The following is a 17,903-nucleotide window of genomic DNA, read 5'->3' as shown; positions in this document are numbered from 1 at the left end:
AGTTTGGCCTTGCGTTTGCACATATGGCTTTTTTACACTCTATGCAAATGCATTCTGTTTTTGCGTAAATGTTGTTTTGCACTATCTTTGGGCCATTACTCTTGCATGCGTGTCTTCTTTAACATATAGTGTTTGTTTTTTGAATAGGTCAAGAAATTAGCCGAGTAGCAGGATTGCTATCCAAGAAACTTCACCGAGGACTAAGTTGGTGAATAAGAACTTGTCAAGCAGCTAATCACCATTGCTCATCTTGGTTCGGAGCATTTAATTCCAGAACCAATACAAGAACTCAATCTGGGAAGTGAGCAAGACCCTCGGACAGTGGGGTTGTTAGTACACACCTACTCAATGATTAGCTCCAAGCACTTAAAGACTTGTTTCTACAATATAAGGATGTGTTTGCATGGAGTTATACAGACCTACATGGAATGCCACATGCAGTTTGTTAGCATCAAATGTATGATCGAGCAATAAGGGCGTTCAACCATTTTGTCGAAGAGCGCACTCAACGCCAACACAATATCTTCAAGACCTTGATCGTCGCCAAAGTCTACCAAACAACTATCAAAGCTGTCCTTGCCCCACCTACCTACATGCTATGGTAATCTTTTGCGGGAGCTCGAGAAGCTCATAAGTAGTCATGTGACAGAAGCTAAGTCCATGCATGATAATATACACGATCTATGTAAGGACCCAAGTACGAAGTGGCAGAAGCGGGTCAGCGAGGTCTAGCGCTATACAACCAATTTTGCAACGGCATTGGACATCAACGAACCATCCGAAGACCTAGTAGCTGAAGCCTATATAATGGAATGGCTTACCAACCCCGAGCAGCCTCCCATGGAGCATCGTTTTGAAGTATGAATGTTTCTAAGTACTTTGCTAGTGTTACACAATCATTTGTTAGAGATGCATGTTTTCTCCTTTTTTTTGTTGAACATATTTTTGCACTAAGAGTTTTTTTGGCTGGTGTTGTTTCTAGAATACAAGGATGTGCTCGATTTTCTCAATATGGTCATTATTATGGGTTTTGGACTTGTGTTAATATCTGAATCATATCATGGATTCTTTTTTTGATGTTCGAGATATTACGTCTAGTAGTATCGACACGTATTGTAGTTAAAGGAAACTATTCACGTAAGGTATGCACTATATCGTTTGTCGAAGTGGAGATGTCTTTTTTAACAATGTCCTCCAATCTAAGGACCATGGATTCCATCCCACAAGTGTTGTTCTTCTTGATTGGTTGTATGGTGCCTATATAGGTAAACATTTCAAGATGTTTTATTACAACTTGTATTTGTTTTGGTTGCTTTGGGAGCTTCATAGATATTGAAGTATTGTAGTTTATTTCATCATGAACATGATATGTCTTGAATTCGAAACTAAAAGTATCGAGTAGAATGTGTTGTAAGAATAGGTCTTCAGCACAATAGTAATAACCATCGTCTAGCAATCCTTCAAAGTATTCTTTAGTGTTATTGATGTGTGAGTAAAGTTGGTTAAAGAGGTACGATGTGAAGAATTGCAGTCCCCATTTGTCATGTGCGAATGTAGTTGTTTGTAGTAGTAATTTTTTTCCTTCAGAGTAAACCAGTTTTTTCAGTGCTGTAGGCATGATATGAAAATGCAACATGTAAGATATGCATGTAAATACGCATTTGTTTTGTGGATAAAAGCTCGTAGCAAGAGTTGTCAATGTGAACTTCTTTTGAAGCGTTGCAGTTCCTTATTTGTGAGTACTGGCTTTTGATTGCACGAGCCTCAGGGGAAGTTTAGAGTTGATTGTAGATGTTGCAAGATGCCTTTTGTGATTGCTCCACGAATGTGCACAATGTCTTTTGAATACTACTTGAAACCAGTAAAGTAAAATGATTAATTGTATCGTAGCATGCTATTTGAAGATAACATGATAACGAAATTTAATTTAAAAATGTATTGTCGATATATATGTTCTTTGTGATAAAGCAAGTATTTTCTACTTTAAATGTGTAGTGAACTGTGCGTTTTTCTTGTTTTTTACTTTGCTTTTTGCTTGTAGAAATTGCTTGAAATTAACTATACAAAATTAATACTTATGTGTTTTCATTGTTTTTTACTAGTAAAATACCTCGACACGTTAAAACAAATTCAAATCAAAGCCACGTAGAATTATTGCACATATTGTTACACTCCAAAATGTAACTCCCATGTTATACTATGACGATAAGAAAAAAAAAGAGCATGCGTATGTCTTTTAAATAAAGTTTACTCATATCATTTTACTGACAAATTAATTACTACACTTCAAAACTTAATACTGAAACAAAAACATTTTTTGCACTCGTATCAAATTGACAAATATGTTATTAATAAAATTATTCATATACATTACTGTAGAATTCAGAATTTAAGAAACAACATGTGTTTGATAACAAAACATGCACAGGCAAAAATAACCACATATATAAACACTTGCAACATGTACTTATATAATTATATTAATTTTCTCTCTAGTTCTATTGCATACGATTATATGCTTTATCAACAGTATTTTGTTTATACTTGAAGACCATAAGTATTAAGTTTGTATGAGAATGAAGCTCATATGCTTGTACTAATTAATCAAATTATCACTAATTAATGAGTACTTATTGAAATGTTTAACTTCTTAAAATACAAAAGTTATGAATATAAACTTTTTATAAGTGCATGATTTAGTATTATGGGATTGAACCGTTATATTTAAAACATCAAATAGGATAAAACATTGATGAGCCATTTAAGGATAAACTCTATATATTTCCTATGACACATGAAACAAGAAGAATATACAACCTTTTTCTATGTACGATTTTTTTGAAGGGATAAAAACAAGCCATATTTACAAGGACACATCATGTCCTTCTCTTAAAAGCAAAGCACTCTACTATGAAGTACTAAGACTCCATGCTTCTTCAAAAGAAATAAACATGACAAAAATGTGTTGTATAATGGATAAGTAGATATTGAGTGCATGATTGTTTGCTGTACAAGAGGAAAGCAAAATGATAAACTAGAAAACCACACACTACTGTAACATACTATAGTAGAAGTATCGTGACGAGAATGGCTAAGCAGCAACATTTTGCAAGGGAATAAATCCTACGACTACACCATGCATGTTAACTAGGAATATGCCTTCAATCTTCATGTCAATGAGTTCAGACTTTAGATACTTTGTGTCGTCCTCAAGCATTTTGATAAATGGACGTGGCAAATCCAACACCTTGTCTACCCAGATGTCCTTCAAGATAATGTCTACAGTTCCACTATCCAGACTTGTCATAATACCTTTCACTTTGGGAATTTTCTCTAGAATTGTAACTCGGTTGCAAGTTGAACAATGTGCTAGAGTATTGTCCTTTGAGATTTTTCCTTCTTTACAAAAGGTACATACATGCTCGTATAGTGTTGAGTCGATCCGACAACACTAAGGACACCACTCACCTTCATACGAAATGATGGCAAGGTGAATTATCAATAGAATGAGTTAAATTCACTAAAGATTGCAAAGGTTACAAAGTAGTAAAACATACTTGGTTGCCATAGCCGATTTGTTGAATATGTCGATGGAAAACGCACGCCGACCTCGCAGAGATTGAGCGAATTCGAGTTGGGACCAAAATGGTTAGATCTAACATATTCAGTGCGATAGGTTGGCTATTCTTCTTCACCCCAACATTCCTTAGTATAAAATGATAAAAACCAACAGCTTTGAATCTTTCTGCAATCTTGACATAATCAGAACACCTGTTACTCCAAAATGTGAGCTATTAAGAAAAAGAGAAAATCGAAATCAATTGTCTAAAAACAAAAGAGAGGTCATGATTTACTTTATGTACATTGGTTAGAAAGAAATCAATTATAATAAATGAATACCGTTATTAAGTCCTCCGCGTCCTCACCATCACCAACAATCAATTCGTCCATTTGGCGGATTGAGGTGCCAAGCTTAATAACTGTGACCTCAATCATTGCCAAGGGAAGGTAATTCACTTGCCCTTTATTTATAAGCTCCTTACATTCCTCCTTGTACTTTGAAATACTTGTTGTTGGAACAAGCATTGGATCGACCATAAATGGCTCACACCGTTCGATTCTAGTGAAAGGATCGAAAACTAAGGTGAAATCAACAGTCCCTCCGTCATGAGTATTTCTATTACATACAGAAAAGTTGATTATTCTAATAAAGTCACCAGCACTAAGGGTTTTGACAAAATCCGCATAGTACACCTTGCCTATTGCGAAAGTGATGCAACCACTCCCCTCTATCAGTTAGATCTAGCTTCAAGCTTTTTATGTAGCCGACATTCTATAAAGGCCATGTGCCACACTTGTTAAGAACTCTCCCTTAAAAATTCCATTTCTTACACGGATAAGTCAATTTTATCAATTAATACGAGCCTATCAATTGGAGATTACTCAATCTCAGTACTTTCTTGGTCTGATGATACGAGCCTATCAATTGGAGATCTCTCATCCTTTGGGGCCTCTAATTTGATCCTTTTGTCATCTCTCTCATCCTTTTGTCTAATTTGATCCTTTTGTCATCTCTCTCATCCTTTTGTCTAATTTGATCCTTTTGTCATCCTTTTGCGCTTCACAAAAGATTTGTCAATGGTTACCATAGCACAACTCGATGATCCTGTATCAACATCATAAGCAACAATGCCGTCACTTCGCATGTAGGAGTTATTCGTCTCTATTTAAAAAACATCATTCAAAATTTTTCACCGTCGACTAGTTAATGTAAATTTGGCTTATTTTATGAAGCATTCATCGCAGAACTACTACTTTAAAATGCAATTTTACAACTTAGATTTCAAGATACTTCTCACAACCACTTTTTAAAGATAAAAATTAAAAATGTAAGAATATTTTTAGCATATACATTCAAAGGTCCTTGCTACACAACATCATGTTAAAAGTAAAATTGACAAATAGTAAGCAAGACATTCTAAGCTTATTGTATTAACACCCCATCATAACAAAGTTCATCTCCTCTCCATTAGTTTCAGTGATGTGTACAAAAATAAGTATAAAATATAACACTTATTCAAATCTATTTGCTTGAAAGAACCGTACAAGTGGATGTGTACTCATAAACTCGAAAAAAACATAACGCCCTTGCGATTTCGGAGTACCAAGGCTTCATTGTACTCTTGTTTTTGGTTTTCTTACACTTGACAACCTTCTACTTGAGTTTCTTATTTCTAGCTTCGATGGATTTCAAGTTCGAAGATCCATCGAAAGATCACATTTCTATAGACATTCTCAGACGCAAGCAACTACTAGAACTGTAATTTGCTTTCCTAAGTTCTTAAGGTGATGTATAATCACTCGAGTAGCTTCTCACCCCAGTCATAAAGCTTGAAGAGAAATAACTGCATAACAGTACAAAATACCATTGAGTCACTCATTAAATATCTAACACAATGTAAGTGAAAAAGCCATTTTATGCATATTTCATTTATTATTGAATTTCATGAATGCCAAGCATGACTTACCGTGTAGGATGAGTACAAAGCAACAACGTGCAATGAATTCAACATTTCCATGAATAAAAGTAGGTATGCATGCATGCGTGACATAGAAACCAAAGTTCGATGAATCTAAAATACAAAACATTTAAGTTACAACCTATTGTTGAAAATGGATCACCAAAAAAAATCTAATGAAAAATTATGTTTGTTATGTCTGTTATGCCGAGCAACTCCTTCAAGTAAAACGAGAGGATACAGACATGTACACCAGCAACGGCTCGCTACCAACACCAAAAAAGCCAAGAAAAGCTAATTGAAACACGTAGCCTTCATGTTGTTATGCAGCTCAATCAAGCTTATCTAAAATGTGGGACATTCATGAAATGAGATTAAATGCTCCTCAGCAATGACTAGGCCACAATACTTTCGGGAGCCAGACAGTGAAACATTGGTTGTGGCAACTATAAGTCATCACAGTGCCACAATGGTAAAACTACATCCCTTCCAAAAAGGTGTGAGTAGGGAAAGTAGAACAAATGTAGACTCATAGTTAGATTTTGGATGATTGCAGTTACCAAAATTAATGCAATCTTTCAAATAGTATAGAATTTCAAAAATATATTTAGCTTAGGAGATGTCCAAAAAGGAAAAGCTACAATCTATACCCAAGTTATAAATGAAGTTAGGAGAGGTTTTGGCATACAGCCGGGCTGCAAAAGTTTCAAGGATACGGGAGCGGGAAAAAGAATCTCTAAAACAGAATTGTAAGTAAATAGCCATACGATCACTGTCCAAAATCAGCACCTCACAACTAAGCTTTTAGATTTCACTGATCTAGATCAAACTCTGAAAGCACTACAAACTACAAAATATCAATAGAATGTCAACTTGAGATCTTGAGCTTTACTATGACCTAAAAACCAGCTTGTATGTATACAATGTTAAAATTGCTGACAACAAACAATCAAGCGTTCTTTATTGCTAAATACTAAGGGCACTTTTCGGGAGGAAGAAAATGTGCTTGAGATCTTGAGCTTTACTAAGACCTGAAAACGAGCTTGTATATCTGCAATGTTAAAATTGCAGCAATCTTTTTGCTCTAGTATAGAACGCTTACATTTGCTTGCAAGTACTCTTAATTAATAAAATGAAAGGATTTGTTATGACTAATTTAATAAAGACTTAAATTGCACAATTATTAGATGGTTGTAACATTTGAATGCAACTAATGAGGCACCTCCATGGTACTAACGTGTGATAAACTCAATGCTCCAAAAGCATACAACCCATTGGAGAGTTTACTGATGCCAAACAACAAGGAAAAGAGTGTCATAAAAGTAGTGTAGCAAAGATGTGAGAAAAAAGTCACAAAATGTGAAAGAAGCATCTACTGTCATACGCAGATTGAAGTATTACTTTGTGCATCATGTGTTATGGAAGTTCGCAAGCTCGCAGAGAACAATCAAGCACACTTGTAAACTGCCATGGGATCATACATGACGTTCAGCCATCAAACAAATTATCGAACTCCAGAATCTACTTTTTAAAAACATTTAGTATAAAAAATTGCTATAACATTAAACAAATTATTAAAAAATTATTTTGCCATTAAACAAATAATTTTTTAACCATCACAAGTCTTTCCATAATTCCAGTTTAACATAATTGCTGATTCTTGATTAAAATCAAAACAAAAATTACATTTTCGAAATGCTACACTACATCACGTCTCTACATAGGTACTCAAGACACTTTTAGCCACACACAAAAAAAATATTAATCAAGGCAAATTTTAAAAATACATAATGTACAATCCCAACTCTTTTAGCTGATGCACAACGTTGACGACATGCAGGTCTTCAATTGCACTTGTAATCTATGCAATGTAGTGCACAACTATAACTCGAAAGAACTCCACCGCCTCCCCCACATACTAAACGCAACGACACAATGGATGCACTCTCGAATGGACACGCTCTCGAAGCCGCTATTTCTTTTCCCATTCACTCGGGAGAACAGCCCAGAATTCCATTGACAGCGCAGCCGAACACTTTTGAAACCACTCCATACACAAACAAAGGACTTAGACAACACGAAGCTATACAGTTCTTGAAAGAACTCCACCGCCTCCCCTACATACTAAACGCAGTGAGACAGAATGAACGCACTCTCGAAGGTGCTTCTGCTTTTCCCATTCACTGACACCTATAACATGCAAGACAAAAAACACAAGACTGACATAGCACGAGGCTCTGGAAGGCCTGTTTCTATACCCGTGAACACCGGCATGCAACAATGGAAAGTTGCATGCCCAAGAGTCTTCGGGATACACCTACAAAGTACGATCGCGATAGAGGCATTCAAAAACCGTCCAAGAGTCTTCCGGATACATCTACAAAGCAGAGCCAACAAAGAAGACATCGAGAAGCTCAGAAGACAGGCTTGGAGATGACGGCAGCCATTAAGTGACGGCGGTGAGCAACAGACGAAGATAAGCAAGAAACGGCGATGAGCAAGAGAGCAACGGCAGTGAGCAAGAGAAATATGGTTAGAGCAGAAGAAATCGAAGAGGCACAGAGCAAAAGACAACCCTAAAAATCCCTAAACACCTGGGTTCCGCGATCAAATCAACACCGTCCATGTGATCTTCACCTAACCGCAGCGAAGATGTTGCCTCCTCCCAACCTGCTCACAAAAACCCACTTTCCCAACCCACCTCCCAAAAATCCACTCCTTCCCTAATACCCTTCGCAGGGCCAAAAACACAAGGGATTAATCTATACGAGTACTCAACCTGTGCTTTGCATGGGCAAAGATGCATGACCATCCTCAACAACTCCCCATCTCAAGGTGGATCTTTGATTCTTAAATTGCTAATCAATTCACCTTTCTTGCATACTTGGATTGGATTTTGACATTTTGGCTAAGTCTTAACCCATGGCTCTGAGACCTTCCATCTCCTCCTTTCATTCCATTAACCTTCCATCTCCTCCTTCCTCCCAAAGGTGACCTTCCATCTCCTCCATTCCATTGACCTTCTATCTCCTCCTTGCCCCTAAAGCTGCCTCTTGTCTTTCCACCTCCTCCCCAAAGCTTGCCTCTTGTCTTTCCACCTCCTCCCCCCTCCAAGCCTCCATACAAGAGCTCCTCCTTTGTGACACGTGGTAGGCTCTTCTCCTCCAAGCTGCCACGTGTCCTCTCCTTTTTTTTTTTTGGTCTGTGGTTAATAGGTTAAAGATATTCCTTGCACGCTCATATGGAATACAACAGTATTACAAAGCCTCCATAAATGGCCCATAGTTGGAATGATCAAAGCCTTACACTCAGGTCTAGCTCAAGAAGTTTGTTCCTTAGCTCCCATAAAGGACCATCAGCCACTCAACAAAACCTTCTCCACCAGACCCCATAGCCAGAGGATCCAGAACCTGGAGATAAGAATGAACGGGATCGTGGGTCTTATAAGTATGCAACTAGTAGTGGTGTAAAGTGGTCGTAAGCCTCCAATCCACATAACTAGTTGTGGCAATAAGGGATCATGTAATAAACCTTAGCTACTGAATAAATATTGTGTAGGCGTTCGTATAGAGCATTAGGAACAAGCAAGGAGTTTATCATAGAGTGGGAACATGCATTAGAGTTATCTGCGACCTTAGCATAAGCCTGACTATAGTTGTTGTTTGCAGGTCAAGCAACTAGTCAGAAGCCGTAGGTATCAAGGAGTAGAGGCTGCTATACAGCGAACCAGCAAGGGAGTAAAGGAGTAAACAAGGAAGAGGTTGTCAATTTTTTGACAGACCCACGCCGATGGTTCTTTGTGGCGGTTTGTCGAAGCTAAAACTGAGCCGTAATTCATGCATGACGTCTCATACGGAATCATGCAAGCACATCTTCAGAAGACTCTCTATAGCTCCTAGTGTTCACCGGCTCATTCCTTCTCGAGGGATTCCTAGTAGGTTGCCCACAGAGACTACATCATGGAGACTGTAGAACCATATGGCCGAGAAAGCTTTTTGCTCTGGCATCCACATCAAGACTCTCGATCTCCCCCACAGTGCACCCATACTCGTTGAAGACGACTTCCATATCACTCTTAGCTATCTTTCCAATAGAGAGAAGCTTCTATGCCACTATAGGGATATAGAACACATCTCCAATGCTTCCATCACTATGTAAGGGTATGTCGCCCATCCCTTCAATTTTGTGGAATGTGTCATCCCCCATCATGATGTTCTCCCTCAAATTCCTATTAGGTTAGAGATCGGAGAACCGTTCTTTCTCAAGAGTCATGTGGTTGCTTGTACCGGAGTCGAACTACCTATGTCCTCATCCTTTTGTGTCTGAGTGATGGGTTTCTCAAGCGAAGAACTTTGTGATGATAGTCATGAGAGTTGTCATTGTCATATTGTAATATGAGAACTTTGTGATGATAGTCTCACAGAGTAATTTTCATCATAAGCATAGTTGATGGATTGTCGTAATTGATTGTTGCCTTGATGAGAGTTACAAGTTTGATTTAACTGGCCTACATTAGTTAAATCTCTTTTTTTTTTTGACATTCTAGTTTCCAATATCCTAGAATGCTCCCCCTCTGAGCAAAAGGGCCATGGTTCTAATTTTGACTTGATGATGATTGAGGATGTCTACCCTTATTCTTCCCTTTGCCTCGGTTATTTGGGCGTTCAAAATTCCCACCTCTTCCTCTGTGGGAACCTCTTCTTCTCCTCTTGCTATGAAAGTAGTGTCATGAGTCTTTGAATATGTATTGAGACCACGTCTCAGCTGCTCTTGGATAAGCATTCCTAGTCTATTGATAGCAATCTGGAATAGTTTTTTGTGATTGAGCTCTTACCCAATTGAAGTGATTTGATCTCTAAGATCCTTCAATCTGAGCAAGAAATTAGGACGCCATTTAGTAGGAAGCTTTGTGTTGTTGAACAAGTTCTCCAATAAGAGGATCTGTGACATGGTGGTGGTGTTGAACTATCTTTGCACAATGTTCCATGCAACCTTGATTGATCTCTGATCTTGGTCTAAGCAAGAAATTAGTACCCGATGTTGGAAGCTTTGGGTTGTTGTTTAATAGGTTTTCCAACAAGGGATTTGTGAACTACCTCTTCATAGTGACACCTACAACCTTGGCTGATATTTGACTCTCTCTCTCTCTCTCTCTCTCTCTCTCATTATTTTGTGCTTTGTTTCTTCCTTTTGCTATCAAAGTTTTGTTGTTTGGCTAGGATTTCAACGCTTAGTAAGCATTGGGTTATTCTAGAATCTATCAAAACCTAGATCGCAGGTATTGATGAGAACATAAGCGTAGCTTTGCTTACCAAGTTCGTTTGTTTCTTCCTTTCTCCTTCAATTACACACACACACACACACGCACACACACGAATGTGGCAAATATTTTCCAAAATCCCAAGGATACAAAAATTAGTTGCTATTGTTCAGATAGATTTGGCATGTCTTCTATGCTTTGCACATGTTCCAAACTTTAAAAAAATATATCTAGTATGTTCTTAACATGAGAACACAAGAAGTTGATAAGACTATGCTTTTGGCCTCACTGATTGAAAAGGAAATCCGGTTCCAAATTGAGTGGGGGATTTTGTAAATGGAATCTTGTAGATGAAATGTGTAGGTATTCGGAAGTTATAATTACTTGGACTTTAAATCACATTTCAAAACAATTATCCTTGTTTGCAGGCGATCATTCCTATTTCTTCCTTACAAAGACTAGAAATTGATAACTTGGAGAATGGAAGCCTCCATAGACATTGGTAATACATGCTTTGATGGAATACACCAAGTAATATTGTTTTGCCATAGTGGATATCTACCATTTTCTCTATCATTTATGATATTGATGCTTTGGAAGTGTTCTACTCTTGGATATTGTTTTATATTTAGTTATATTTAGTTAGCCAGGTAGAGTTTTTGTTTGTTTAATAACTTTGAATGATGCCAAATATAAGAAGAGATTCATATTTTTATATGCGTTCACAAACTTTGTTATATAATTTTGCCAAAATTAAATAACTTCTCTTAAAGATCTTCAAATGTACCAAAGAGTTTTCTTAAAATTTAATAAGATCAAATATTTGGATCTACTAAACATAATGCATCATTTATAAATTTAGATTATGTGGCAATAAAGCATGCAAAAATTTAGTAAGAAGATAGGACGACAGTGGGCAAAAAGTTGTTAAATGTGTTGATTTAAAAGAAATGGAAAGTAGGGTATATAACTTTGCTATTCATATAAATTGACAGTGCAGGTAGCCATAACTTGAAACTTCAATCAACCAAAAATTGTCGCACTTACAAAGACTTCAACCTGCTTCTTTTGAATTTTACATATTAAGGTCTCCTGACCATTTAGGTATTTTGAACACACATTATGTACAGTTCTTTGGTCTCATAGGCCAGTTTGGTCTTCTGATAATCTCTTCCCCCTCTACCTTTATCCCACCCTTCTTCCCCCCCCTGGCCCTACCCTGTTGCTGTGATACAGAAACCATCTGACCTGTGACAGCAGGCTGATCTGTTTCAACCTCAGATGGATGGTTTTCATGCTTGGAAGGCAGTCTTGATCCACTTCGAACCAACTGTCCAACACCATTCCTCCTCTTGTGGAAATTAATCAGCTGTGGGCCTGTTGCAGTAATGCTGTACTGTGGTGGATCTGTGAGTTCTTTTTTTCCTTCTTGCATTACAGGTACAATTTGGTCTGCTCCCCTTTCCGCGATCTCCTTATCAGTGAGATGTTCTCACTTGAATTCTTCTGTCTCCATGAAGCATGAGACCGGCTAGTGCCTTGCTTCCTCTGCTGATGAGTAGACAATCCTCCAATCTCCTTGAAATGCTCCTCCTGGCTGGGCCTAGCCTGTTGCTCCTCCATCTCCTCTTGCCGGACCATCTGCACCCGCTCCTTCTCTTGCCTGATCATCTGACTGGCCCTACGCTGTTGCTGATGTTCAGCCACCACCTCACCTGTGACAGCCAGCTGATCTCTTTCAACCTCAGGTGGATGCTTTCGGTGCTTGGAAGGCAGACCAGATACAGTTTTCATCTCCCTCGGATGCTCCTTGTCCAGACCTTGCCTATTCAATGCACTGGGCCTAGCCTGTTCCTCCTCCTCCAACTGCTGCTCTTGCCTGATTTTCTGCACCGTAGGCTGCTGCTCCTTCTCTTGCCTGATCGTCTGACTAGCCCTATCCTGCTGCTGAGGTACAGACACCATCACACCTGCAACAGCTGGAGGGCCCCTTTCAATCTCACGCAGATGATTTCGGTGCTTGGAATGCGGTCCTGAGACGGATTTAAGGGACTGCCCTACACTGCTCCTCCCTTTGTGGAAATTATTCAGTTGTGGACCAGAAGCAGCAATGCTGGTATGTGAAGGATCTGGAAGCTCTTTTTTCACAGCACAGCTTTCGATTACAACATGGCTTCCTCCCCTCTCAGTGATCTCCTTATGAGAAGCCTCTTTTGGATTGTTCTCACTTGAGTTCTTCTGTCTCCATGAAGCATGAGCCCGGACAGATTTCATACCCTCAATTGATTTATTCTGTATCCCAACCTTGGTATCTATAGAAGTATTTGATTCTGTACTTGATTCAGATCCGATAAGAACCGGCGGAGTTGTCAAAGTCCGAACAGGTGCCCATACCATGCCTTCATTTGCATTTTGCTTATCCATGGCACCTGAGCCTTGTTCAGTCCTCTCCCTATTGGAGCCTTTTAATGGCTGTGATTTTCTGTCAGTCTTTTTATTCGGCCCATCATCTGAATGTGTTGTCAAACCCAAGTCTGCATATTCATCTTCCTCAAAACTTCCAAAGGAAATATCATTCCCTAGATCCTGTAACATTACACCAGGAACAGAGACCTGAAGTGAAATATTTTCTGTCGAAAGAGGTTTGTTTTCAGTTACCCTTCTGGTTGAGAGTGTACTAGTCAAGGTCTCTAGTACGGGTGGTGAGCTAGAGACCTTGAAATCACTTCCATCCCCAAGCTCGGTTTTTGGAGCTGGCTCTGCACCATCACCTTTTTCTCTAGTTCGGTTGTTCAGCTCTTCAAGCTTAGCACGAGCCTTAGCCTTCTGCTCCTTTATCCTCTCTTCCTCCTCTCTTTGCCGCTGCTTAGCTCGCTGAGCTGCAGTGTCCCTAAGCTTTGCACGCTGCATGTACCAATCCAGAACCACAAAAAGAAGAAATAAATACAGAATCCTGCTATTGGAGAGAATAAAAGACTGCAAATTGTCATATCAAGAAGATGCAATACATAAAACCACTAGCAGTGATTTATGTGCAATTACTATTAAGGTATAAAGGCTGCTGGATTTATTAGAAAAAAAGGACATGGTTTTCCTTTGCCCAAAGATCATAAATTCATTGTAACTATTTGAAAAATAAAATCCTTTTAAATACTCCTCCAAAAGGCTACCACACTCAAAGAATCTGCCTACAGACCAAATCAATGTACTAAACACACGCCACAGTTTGCAGTAAAATACCTGCCCTTCGTAATCATAAGAATCAAAGGGCTGGAGATTGTCTTGTTCACACTTCTCAGGATTGTTTTCCATCTTTGGAGGAAATGAAGAGTGGAAGCTACCATGGGGAAGAGCCTTAGCCTTCTGCTCCTTTACCCTCTCTTCCTCCTCTCGTTGGCGCTGCTTGGATCGGTGATCTGCAGCCTCCCTAACTTTTGCATGCTGCATGTAACAATCCAGAACCACAAAAGGAAGAAACAAATACGTAATTTGAGTTTTCTGCTATGTGCAATTATTATTTAGGCATAAAGGATGACAGATTTTAATGGAGAAATAGGTCATGGATTCATTTGCTATACTCCACCTACAGCTACCACAGACGTCAAATCTGTACAGATGGACGGCTGATAATGACACAAACCATTTCAAAATACCAAACACACCCTAGAGATTACCTGCCCTTCATATTTGTGAGCATGAAACTGCTGAAGATCATCTTGTTCACCGTTCTGAGGATTGTTTACCACTTTTGTAGGGGATGAAGTGTGGAAGCTACCCTGATGATGATCCTTAGCCTTCCGCTCCGTTATCCTCTTTATCTCCTCTCTTTGGGACTTAGCCTTCTGCTCCTTTATCCTCTCCTCCTCCTTTCTTTCAGCCTTAGCCCTCTGCTCCTTTATCTTCTCCTCCTCCTCTCTTTCAGCCTTAGCCCTCTGCTCCTTTATCTTCTCCTCCTCCTCTCTTTGAGCCTTAGCGGTCTGCTCCTTTATCCTCTCCTCCTCTCTTTGAGCCTTAGCCTTCTGCTCCTTTATCCTCTCCTCCTCCTCTCTTTGTGCCTTAGCCTTCTGCTCCTTCATCCTCTCTTCCTCCTCTCTTTGTGCCTTAGCCTTCTGCTCCTTCATCCTCTCTTCCTCCTCTCTTTCAACCTTAGCCTTCTGTTCCTTCCTCATCTCCTCCTCTCCTTGCAGCTGCCTGGCTTGTTGAGCTGCAGGCTCTCTAATCTTCACACGCTGCATATAATGATCCAGAACCACAAAAGGAAGAAATAAATACATATTTTGAGTTTATTGCTACTGGTGGGAAAGAAAAGACTGCAAGTTGTCATTCCTAGCAGTGCTTTATAAGCAATCACTACTTAAGCAAAAAGAGTGCTGTCTTTTATTGAGATCGTGGTTTCATTTGCTAAATGATCACGCCCAACTATAGCTACCACAGTCACCAACTCTGTCTAGATGGGCGGCTGAAATTAACACAGACCCATTGCGAGGTACCACACACGCTACAGTTTGCATCAGAATACCTGCCCTTTATAATCATGAGTATCAAAGAGCTGGAGATTGTCTTGTCCACCCTTTTCAGGGTTGTTTTCCACCTTTGTAGGAAATGAAGCATAGAAGCTACCATGATTGGCATTTCGCAGCATGTCCAAATGAGCTACTCCACCTCGTTGCTTTCCCAACTCCTGCGCAGCTCCATGATAACCATCTCTTTCATAACCCAGAAGATTAATTGGATCATCAGTGACTGTAGCATTAATGCCAGGTGGTCGAGGTCCAGCTCCTGATGTACCGCGACTGGGCCGGCCAAGTTGCTCAGGAGGCCCTGTATGATGATTTCCATAGATGGCAGGCCTTTCAAAGTGGTCTGGAAACCATAGGTGAGGATTATAATTTCTATACACACCAGGATTACCAACCATGAGCATTTCTCTATCCTCCATGTGTCTAAAAGGTGGTGGTGTTCCAGGAGACCCATAATATCCACCATGGTGCAATGGACCAGGATACATTAAAGGATCCATTGGAGCAACATGACTGCCTCGTGGAGGTACTGCCTGTGGCATAAGAGGAGGATAATTACTGTAACCATCTTCAGCATGAACATGGCCCCCAGGTGCAGGTTTTCCTCTCCCATACCGGTCACCACCACCTGCAGAACCCAACCATACAAAATGAATACAAAAATGAATTGAAGCAATACACACTGATCAACTGGTACAGCTTTGGCAGAAGCTTAGAGTTTGGACAGTTGCAAGTGTATAGTTGATGACAATAAATATTAACACATGGAGCCACAAACTGATTCACAAACTCAATGATGAAACAGTGTGAATAAAACTTCAAACCCATCAAGAGACTGTAACTCTCAAATTGGCCTTTGCACTAACCTATAATGCATAGCTTATGAAAAACCAACCCCTTGAAATCCCTTCTGCATAAAAAGGCAAAATCTGGCTATCTCAAAAGCTTCTAAAGGTGAAGACCAGATTCTGCCATGGAAAGTTTCTAAACATTGCGACCTGTAGAAGCACAATCATTTATAGAAGAAATTCCCCCACCATGGCAGGGCAGTAAATTGCCATCTAAAGCAAATCTAAGATGACAGGTAGGTATGTAAGAATCCTATCAAAATGCAGTCCACAAGGGAAAAGTTGCCTAAACACACAAGAGAGGCAAATTTCCGTTTGTTACAAATTAAAGAAGCTGTCATGCATAGGCATGGACACTGAGAAATACTGTTCCCCGTTCTTGGAGAGGGGGACACTACACGTTCTGAAACGCCATGTTCCACACTATTCCACCATAATCATTTGCATTTGTTACTTTTTCTCTCCCATGTCTTGCCTTGTCTTACCTACACTACTCCCTAGCCTAATCAACACTCCCCTAGTCTCTTCTAGCCTCTCTTACCTCACTCTACCTTGGTCCTCTACTCAAGTTTAGAATTGTAAAATAGATTTCCTGCATATTTTGGTATATTTACGTCACATGATGGCATACAATTCGTCATATTTTGGTATATTTACGTCATATGATGGCATGTCATATGACGTAGCGTGCTTGCTTGAATTGGCCTTGCCCCTTCCCAAAACGTTCTCATTATAGCATCAGACATTCTTGGAACGTTCCCATTCCCTGGTAACTATGTGCATCGAGTGTGGTTCAATACTATAGGTGGCAATATACTAGCCACATATTTGCAACATCTCTAGATTGAAACGTCAGCATACTAAATTCTATAGGAGACATGGCAATCCCAAATTCTCACTTTGCAATGTGGCAAGATAGAAACATCTTAAGAGTCTCTACATATAATGATCGACGGCATGAAAGTGGGAATCAAACAAGTGGTGTTCCTACCTATGGATGTGATGTAGAAACCGTACACATAGTCAAACAAGTGGTGTTCAAACAATGCGTGGGTGTGTGTGTGTGTGTGTTGGGGGGGGGGGGGGGGCGAGGGCGGCGATTTGGGAATTTTTGGTTGTGTGTGAATCTCCAACGATTAGCTGAGCAATCGTATCCCCAAATGAAAAAGACTGAACATGATGAGGACACATTGAGTCCATTGACTAAGAGAGAAAATCACCCTTATAGATTCAAAGGCATTTCTTTTCAAAATTAGGTGACACGCTTATGCAATGGGATTGCTATTGATAGAAGTCACTGAGACAGTTTCAAAGTAATAAGCATACACATCATTTTTGGTTAACTTCAGTTGAGATAGAGACCTTTGAGAACAAAGTACCTCAGCAAGAGGAAAGTACTTGAGGAGACTTCATTGGATCCTTTCAATCCAATCAAATTGGATGAGATTGTAATGAAGGGGAAAAAGAGGCCAAGTTAGAGGCCCTTTAGGTGGAAAATGTGGAAGGACTATATAAGTCTCCATCCAACCCCTACTATGTACTTTTTGATGTGACATCTAATCCTATATACTCTCCCTTCCTCCTTCCTGCCTATGCTCACACTCTCTCTCCTCCCTCTCTCTATCTCTCTATCCCCTCATCCTTCTCTCTCTTCCTCTCTCCCTCCCCTTCTCCTCTCTTCTCCTCCCTTCCTTCTGCTATTCTCTCCCCATCTCCAAATCTACCCTTCCCCCTTTTCTACATTGGTATCAGAGCT

General features: G+C 39.6%; 1 protein-coding gene across 2 annotated transcripts in view; it reads right to left on the bottom strand.

Moving 5' to 3' along the window:
• Positions 1 to 11,746: 11,746 nt before the first annotated feature.
• The window catches only part of LOC147884077 (uncharacterized), a 40,920-nt gene continuing 34,763 nt past the window's right edge, over positions 11,747 to 17,903 (bottom strand). For both annotated transcript variants that reach the window (XM_087398499.1, XM_087398500.1), the window contains exons 9-12: positions 15,299 to 15,927; positions 14,454 to 15,008; positions 14,020 to 14,220; positions 11,747 to 13,683 (exon numbers count right to left, since the gene is read on the bottom strand). In XM_087398499.1, coding sequence (XP_087254625.1) covers positions 12,214 to 13,683; positions 14,020 to 14,220; positions 14,454 to 15,008; positions 15,299 to 15,927 — 2,855 coding nt within the window. In that variant the 3' untranslated portion in view covers positions 11,747 to 12,213. The remainder of the gene's footprint in view (positions 13,684 to 14,019; positions 14,221 to 14,453; positions 15,009 to 15,298; positions 15,928 to 17,903) is intronic.

This window comes from Dipteris shenzhenensis, chromosome 27, assembly GCF_047967505.1.
Source record: "Dipteris shenzhenensis isolate YYH24624 ecotype China chromosome 27, Dip_SZ_1.0, whole genome shotgun sequence".
Classification (NCBI taxonomy): Eukaryota; Viridiplantae; Streptophyta; class Polypodiopsida; order Gleicheniales; family Dipteridaceae; genus Dipteris; species Dipteris shenzhenensis.
Note: the sequence above shows the minus strand (reverse complement) of the source record. Positions and strands in the feature narration are given on the sequence as shown.